Source organism: Canis lupus, chromosome 14 (assembly GCF_048164855.1).
Source record: "Canis lupus baileyi chromosome 14, mCanLup2.hap1, whole genome shotgun sequence".
In the NCBI taxonomy this organism is placed as follows: domain Eukaryota; kingdom Metazoa; phylum Chordata; class Mammalia; order Carnivora; family Canidae; genus Canis; species Canis lupus.
The window spans coordinates 42,763,479-42,771,684 of NC_132851.1; the positions used below are offsets into that span (position 1 = coordinate 42,763,479).

General features: G+C 54.8%; 1 protein-coding gene across 3 annotated transcripts; it reads left to right on the plus strand.

The window, feature by feature from the left end:
* The first annotated feature begins 132 nt into the window (after positions 1–132).
* On the plus strand, positions 133–3,252 carry LOC140604013 (ral guanine nucleotide dissociation stimulator-like). 3 transcript variants are annotated; one of them, XM_072774882.1, is made up of 7 exons: positions 133–980; positions 1,218–1,289; positions 1,407–1,472; positions 1,711–1,785; positions 2,331–2,363; positions 2,717–2,838; positions 3,028–3,252. In XM_072774882.1, exons 1-7 carry the CDS (start codon positions 972–974, stop codon positions 3,104–3,106), a joined length of 456 nt encoding a protein of 151 aa, XP_072630983.1. In that variant the 5' UTR covers positions 133–971; the 3' UTR covers positions 3,107–3,252. The 3 variants fall into 3 exon arrangements, with proteins under 3 accessions (XP_072630983.1, XP_072630985.1, XP_072630984.1); XM_072774884.1 differs by lacking the exon at positions 1,407–1,472 and having other exon boundaries at positions 134–987; XM_072774883.1 differs by lacking the exon at positions 1,407–1,472 and having other exon boundaries at positions 134–980.
* Positions 3,253–8,206: the final 4,954 nt, after the last annotated feature.

The following is an 8,206-nucleotide window of genomic DNA, read 5'->3' on the forward strand; positions in this document are numbered from 1 at the left end:
AACAGGATGTGGGTGGGCAGGCGGGCAGGGGATTTTCTCAGGCTTCCTGGCCAAGAGGCCACCATGCCTCCAAAGGTCCCCATTTGGGGAGTCTGGGCTGAGCTGAGGTACAAGGTTTTGGATGTGAACATGACAGCAACTAGAGTCTCTTCGCAATTGAAACCAAAACTGACCAAAGCAGAGCTGTTCAATTAATAGGGCATCGGATGCACCGGATGACCCTCCAAAGAGCTCCCTCCCGTGTCCTTCAACGACCTGAGTGCTCAGAGGAACCCAAGGAAACCCTGATCCAGCAGTTGAACTCCTTCGAGGTCTCAGATCACAGGGTCTGCCCTCAACCCGACCCTAGTGTTCCAACATCCGTCCTGCCTTCTTTCTCTCTCCTCAGGAAGAAGATTCAAGCATTTGAAAAACTGTGCTCCCAGGACAATCCCCAGAGCAGGAACCTGCTTCTCAAGGTAGTATGGGAGGTGTTGGGATAGAAAGAGAGGCGGCGTGGGAGCAACGGTGTCCTACGTGACTGAATTAGGGACTGGCCCGGAGCATTCCTTCGGCGAGTGAAGCCTTTGGCATGAACGTGGACGCAGCCTGGGGTGAAAATCCACCAGGGGTGGAAAAGCAGCTGCTGCTCAACCAGGATCCCTGAGCTGGACCCTCGCGCTCCCTGTCGCCAGCCGGTCCCGATGGGGGCCTCTCCCGAACTGGAGAGCCCAGAGGACAGGCCTGCGCCCAGCGAGGGGTTTGAATGGGATGAGGGCCCCAACGGGGATGGTAGGAATAGGACCCTGGGTCCTCGGGAGACCGAGGGAGGGAGCTGGAATTCGCCCCTTTCCCAGTGAGGAACCAGGCTCAGGGAGGCCAGGCTGCAAGCTCCAGGTCACACAGGGAGTGAATGCTGGAGCTGAGGTTGTTCTGGAATCCCTCACGGGAGGCTGAAGGAGGACGTCGCGGCTACCCTCTGCTTCTGGTCGATGTCCAGGGTGTGAGGTCAAAGATGGGTGGTGGAAGGGGAGGTGGGCGGGGTGTGGGGGCGCCTGGGTGACGGGCACTGGGAGGGGCACCTGATGGCATGAGCACTGGGTGTTATTCTATATGTTGGCAAAATGAACAGCATTAGAAATAAATATATACATAAAAAGAAAAGAAAAAAGAAAGTTCGGTGGGAGTAGTGGCCCGAGGTGATCACGGTCTTGAGGAACTTGTCCTTGGCCCTACAGGACCGGCCGGCTAAGCTTGGAGCCCTGGGGATCAACATGCAGACAGCATGGAAGAGGCGGCAGCAGCAGCAGGTGAGCGAGCCCCGGATCCGTGGCCTCGAGCCCAGAGGAGAGGGTTCTCCCCGGAGAGCTGGAAGGCCCCAAATCAAGGCAGGTGGGGCCGTCCAACTCCAGCTCTGCCTCCCGTAGCCACAGCTTCGACAACCCTTCTTTCGAGGTGACCCGGAGGAGGGTCTATACAGCTGGAAACAATGTGTCAGTGGTGGCAGGGCCCGGAGCACCTACACCCCGATGTCCTACAGCTCGCCCTTGATGCGCTTAGGAGGACTCTGGTGTTGTGGGAGGGTGAGGGGGGGAGCCCAGGGGAGGCCCCAAGGGTCCTGGTGTGCACCACGTGGGAGCTGGGGCGGGCGGGCCGGGGTGCTGACCTGTCCCAGGGAGGGACCCCGGGGACCCGAGAGCAGGGCCTCATTCCTTCCCCGCCCCGACACAGGGTGTCGTCCCCTTCCTGGGCTCCTTCCTCACCGAGCTCTTCATGCTGGATACTGCCATGGAGGAGTACCTGGAGGTGCGTGGGCCCGGGGCTGGGACGGGGGGCCAGAGTCCTGATGTGGGGGAGCACAGGGCCCCTGAGCCGAGCCCCGAGCTCTCCGTCCTTGGCAAGTCTCCCCTCCTGAAAGGCTCCCCGCTGCCCTGGGAGCGCGGGTCCAGGGCCCAGGGCTGGGAGGAGTGAGGGAGGCTGCACCTAGGTCACGGGTCCCGAGATCGAGTGTGCGGCCCGAATGCCAAGCGGCCGAGGTCAGGCTGGGTGGGCCTCAGCCTGTGGGGGCCGAGTGACGTCAGGGTCCCCGGCCTGAGCGGCCCTTAGCGAGCCTCGCATCTCCTGCCCACCTGAGGCTTTGGCCTCCCCTCCTGTGCTCCGGGACGCCAGATCCGCTCCCTCCCCGCCAGGTCTCCTTTCCCTGGACCCGGGGCCTGGCCTGGATCGCAGGCCTGTCACCGGGGTGTCCTGGCCCCTGTGTGCCTGGCCCTAGGGCGTGAGTGGGGGTGGGTAGCGGCACCCAGTAGCACCCGAGGCCTCTCCCCGATGGACTGTGCTTGTCTGCTTTCCAGGGCAATGAGGTCAACCACCGGAAGAAGAACAAGGTGAGGCTCTCTCTGAGCTCCCGCACGGAGGGGGAGGCTGGGGCTGTCAGAGGGGTCCCCGGGAGCACCACGCCGGGCCTCCATCCCCTCATTGTCACATTGTGGGGGACGGTTCCCTGAGAAAGGGAAAGTCCCCGCAGTTGGCCAGGCCAGAGGCGCGGCCATCAGGGACACCTGGCCAGGGCTGGGCCGGGTGGGCTCCCCTCTGAGAACCAGCTGGGACGGGAGGAGTGTGCAGGATGGGGGGTCGCCACGTGTCAGAGACCAGCCCCGGGCCCCTGTCCCCGGGCGCAGCCCCCGAAGGCCTCGCCGCCCCCAGGCTCCTCATGCCCCCGTCCTCTCTCCGGGCCCAGGAGTACCGAGTCCTGACCGAGATCCTGCTGCTCCAGGTGGCCGCGGATCGGTACCGCATCGAGCCCGAGCAGCCGTTCCGGGCCTGGTTCCAGTCTGGGACGTGGCTCAGCGAGGAGGAGAGGTGAGGCCCCCAGGGCTGAGGGCGGGAGGGCGGCCTGCTCAGGGGCCCCTCAGGGATCCTTCTCCTTTGGCTCCCGGGGCGGCCTCCAGCCCTGCTGCTGGGGCTCCAGGCTCCAGCTCCTTGGAAATCCCAGGGGAGACTCCGGACCTGAAGCTCCTGCTCAACTCACACGTGTCCCTCTGTCCTCAGCTACACCCTGTCCTGCCAGCTGGAGCCCCGAGCCGGCCACCAGACAGGAGGAGCCGGCCGCAGTCACCCTCAGGCCTGAGCCGAGGTGCAGGGGCCTCAAGGGGACGGGGCCCGTCTGTGCGACACCACTTCCTCCCGCCTCTTCTATTGGGAGGATGATATGTCATGGTCTTAACTCATAAATGGAAGATTTCAATGTTGTGATATTAAAGCCGCTTTACTGTCCAGGAGTCGTTTGGGTCTTTTGCTTCCTGTTGGAATCTAAGAGAATCAAAAGGTCTCATAGTCATTTTCTATCTTTTCCATCCAGATATTGTTTTCTTTATCGACGAGGGACAGACAGAGGCGGGCTCCGTGTGGGGGGTCGGTCATGGTCCTGAAACCCAGGGCTCCAGGGTCAGGATCTGAGACAGAGGCAGAGGCCCCGACACTGAGCCACCAGGCGACCCTCTTGTGCTCATTTTATAAGAGAAATCTTACAGAGTCCCCAGCTCCTGTATGTGGGAAGAAGTAGAGGATCCAGCCTCCTCCCAGCTCCTGAAGTGCATCCCCAGGCCCCCTTCCCCAGAGGACAGTGTCAGGAACTTGGGCAGACAGCAGAGACACCCCTCAGAGCTGCTGATATTCAGAGGGTGCAGGGACTTCCCCAGGAACAGCAACACCCCTGACCTGGGGGTCCTGAAGGGGACCGCCCGCCAGGACCCTCTCCTGCCCAGGACAGGGGCTCCCTTTGTACACTTTCAAGGAAGGAGGACTTTGTCTTGCCACTTCTTCTGATGTGGATTCTTTTGGCTTGGGTTTCGGGTTTGCCATTCCCATTATTCGGAGCGTGGAGTCGTCTAGGTCAACCTCTGCAATTGCATCAACACCAAAGTGGGCACACACGTAAAGAGACCCTGTGCTGCACATGGACGGCATGAGGCCAGGGGAAGATCATTAGTGGATGACCTCAGGGCAGGCACGGCTTCCATCCTCAGTCTCGCTCTCGGGTTCCAACTTCACCCCTGACCAAGCCTGGAATCCTCCTGGGTCCTTGACCGTGATCTCTGACGTCCTTTTCCCTCTTGGTGTGCATGAGGGGGAGAGATATTTGTGTACATGAAGGCCACACCTGGGCCAGGTTCCATGAACTCCTGTGCTGACTCCTGAGCTAAGATCTCCTGCCTCCCTGTACCTCCCTGGGCAGCTCTCTTGAAAGCAGCAATTCCCTGATGGCCCCAGTTTCTTGGTCGAGGGCCTAGTGGCCGCTCTTCCCTGCTTGGACCTGATGGGTCAGACATCGGCTCCCCCTTGCCAGAATAATGGTTCGGCCGCAGAAACCCACACAATCTCCCTGCGAGACAGGTCTTTGTTGTTCTGATGTCCGTGGTCCCAGACATTCAGCAGCTTGCACACTCAGGCTCAGTGTACACACTTAGACTGTCTTGTCTGGAATCGCTAACTGAGCCTGACCCCTTAGGTCTTATACTTCGGTTATGTCATGGGGGCTCATGAGCCTTTGCTGTCTGGATCGTTGATAGATGATGAATGAGAGAGGAGCATTCAGGGACTTCCGTGAGGGCAATGCCACCAAGCTGATGACCTGAAGGATCAAATGGCAATAAATATATTCCTATCAATTACCATACGAATGGGGCAGGGGGCAAGGGGGTGGAAGAAGAGGGTCTGCAGGTCACCTGCCCCCCCCAACTTACCTAGATAACTTTAGCATCATCCTGAAAACCTATGAATTCGGCCTGAGATTTAAATAGAGAGTAGCTGGAAGGCCGCAGTGAGAAGATTTGGCGCTTCTCTGAAGGTCGGAAGATGGGGAAAAAGTAAACAAATAAAAAAGCCAACAAGGGGAGGCCCCCCGAAGAACCAGGCTGAGGCTCCAGGGCGAGGCCCCCAGGGCAGGAGAGCCCCCCCGCCCCCGAGGAGCATGAGTTCCAATGAGTTTGGCAGGATCCCAGGAGGGTGGGGAGGCCCTCAGGCTCCCGGGGGCACTAACAGAGCACCTGCGCCCAGGGGGAGCCCCCACCCCGCGGCCAAGATGCCTAAAGGGCTGCAGGGGGCCCCAGGGCCCCGAGTGCGGATTCCAGCAACGCAGGTCCCAGCGCCCAGGGTACTAGGGGCACAGCCCAGGACCTGGCTTCCACCCGGGACAGGCAAAGCCCAAAGGCCCAGGAGAGGAGGATGTTCCTGCCCAGGGGGATCCAAGTTGTGCAGGTCCACGGCCCTGCCCCCGGAGCATCCAGGCCCCTGGAGACTGGGAGCTGAGGTAGCTACTGCGGGAGCTGACTCCAGGGCTGGGGAGCCGGCTGCCGCCACAGTGGTTCCTCCTGGGGTCACCTTGTACCTGGGATGAGCAGGGACCTCACAGGATGAACAGCTCCCACTTTGCTGTGCACCTGGCAGGGGCCTGCGCAGCTCCCCCAGGTTCTCATTCCTTAGAAACAGCACAGCAGGACCTGCCACCAGAAGACCACCTAGAAGGACAGCAGAAAAGCCTGTTATTGCCCAAACAGCACTGCAAAGGTCCAGGGGAAGTCGAGGGGGTTACAGTACATAGATTCAGAGGATACGCCCCCTGGCTTTTGGTTTTCTGTTTGCTTCCCCTCCGTTTTTTCTCTTCTCCTCCACGTCCTCCTCCTCTTCCTCCCCCTCCTCCTCCTCCCTCTTCTTCTTCTTTCCTTTTTTTCTGCTCTTTTCTCCTTTTCCCAATACAACTTGTTTCTGGCCACTCTGCACTGAGCAAAATGACTGAAGGAAAAACTAACCTCAAAAGTGAGACTCAGGAACATTCCTCTTTCTCACTGAGTTACAGAATTTGGATTACAATTCAACGTCAGAAAGCCAATTCAGAAGCACAATTATAAAGCTACTGGTGTCTCTAGAAAAAAGCGTAAAGGATTCAAGAGACTTCATGACTGCAGATTTTAGAGGTCACCAGGCAGAAATTAGAAATCAGTTAAATGAGATGCAATCCAAACTAGAGGTCCTAAAGACGAGGGTTCATGAGGTAGAAGAACGAGTGAGAGACATAGAAGACAAGTTGAAGGCAAAGAGGGAAACTGAGGAAAAAAAGATAAAAACATTTAAAAGATCATGAGGATCGGTGAAGGGAAAAAAATGACAGCCTCAGAAGGAAAAATCTCCATTTCCTTGGGGTTCCCGAGGGCGCCGCAAGGGACAGAGGTCCAGACATGCATTTGAACAAATCATAGCTCAGAACTTTCCTCACTTGGGAAGGGAAACAGGCATTCAGATCCAGGAAATGGAGAGATTCCCCCCCAAAAGGAATAAAAACCAGTCAACACCTCGACATTGAATACTGAAACTTGCAAATTCCAAAGAGAAAGAGAAGATACTTAAAGCAGCAAGAGACAAGAGATCTCTGACTTTTATGGGTAGAAATATGAGATTAACAGCAGACCTCTCCAGAGAGACCTGACAGGCCAGAAAGGGCCGGCAGGATGCATTCAGGATCCTAAATGAGATGAACCTGCAGCCGAGATTACTAAATCCAGCACGGCTCTCATCCAGAATAGAAGGAGAGATCAAGAGCTTCCAAGATAGGCAGGAACTGAAAGAATATGTGACCACCAAGCCGGCTCTGCAAGAAATACAAAGGGGGACTCTGTAATAGAAAGAGGAGGTCCAAGGAAACAATCCACAAAAACAGGGACTGCATAGGTATCATGATGACACTAAATTCCTATCTTTCAATACTAACTCTGAACGGGAATGGACTTAATGAGCCCATCAAAAGGTGCAGGGTTTCAGACTGGATGAAAAAGCAAGACCTACCTATTTGCTGTCTACAAGAGACTCATTTCATTTTTATTTTTTTAAGATTGATTGATTGATGATGGACATAGAGAGAGAGAGAGAGGCAGAGACACAGGAGGAGAGAGAAGCAGGCTCCAGGCCAGGAGCCGGACGTGGGACTCGATCCCGGGAATCCAGGATCGCGCCCTAGGCCAAAGGCAGGTGCCAAACTGCTGAGCCACCCAGGGATCCATGAGACTCATTTGGGGCAAACACCTACAGCCTGAAAATGAATGGGTGAAGAACCATGTACCATTCAAATGGTCCTCAAAAGTAAGCAGGGGTAGCCATCCTTATATCAGATAAACTAAAGTTTAACCCCAAGACTGTAGGAAGAGATGAAGAGGGACACTATATCATACTTAAAGGATCGACCCAACAAGGAGACCTAACAATCATCAATATTTATGCCCCGAATGTGGGTGCTGCCAAGTATATCAGCCAGTTAGTAACCAAAGTTAAGACATACTGAGATAACGATACACTTACTCTTGGTGACTTGAATGTAGCGCTTTCTACGATCCACAGATCTTGTAAGCACAACATCTCCAAAGAAACCAGAGCTTTAAATGATAGACCGGACGAGATGGATTTCACAGATATTTGCAGAAATTTACATCAGACTAACTGAATACACATTTTTCTCAACTGCGCATGGAACTTTCTCCAGAATAGACCACATACTGGGTCACAAATCAGGCCTGAACCGATACCAAAAGATTGGGATCGTCCCCTGCCTATTTTGGCACCATAATGCTTTGAAATTAGAACTAAATCACAAGAAGAAGTTTGGAAGGATTTCAAACACGTGGAGGTTAAGGACCATCCTGCTGAAAGATGGAAGGCTCAAGCAGGAAATTGGAGAAGAACTAAAAAGATTCACGGAAGCCAATGAGAATGAAGATACAACCGGTCACAATCTTTGGGATACAGCAAAAGCAGCCTGAGGGGCAAATACATCGCAATGCAAGCATCCATCCAAAAACTGGAAAGCACTCAAGTACAAAAGCTAACCTTGCATGGAAAGGAGCTGGAGACAAAAAAGCAAATAGAAACTACACCCAGCAGAAGAAGAGTGTTAATAAAGATTCGAGCAGAACTTAATGAAATAGAGACCAGAAGACCTGTGGAACAGATCAACAAAACAAGGAGTTGGTTCTTTGAAAAAATTAAGAACATAGATAAACCATGAGCCAGCCTTATTAAAAAGAAGAGAGAAAAGCCACGAATTAATGAAATCATGAATGACAAAGGAGAGATGACCACCAACACCAAGGAAACACAAACCATTTTAAAAAACATATCATGAGCAGCAATACACCAATAAATTAGACAATATAGAAGAAATAGACGCATTTCTGGGAAACCA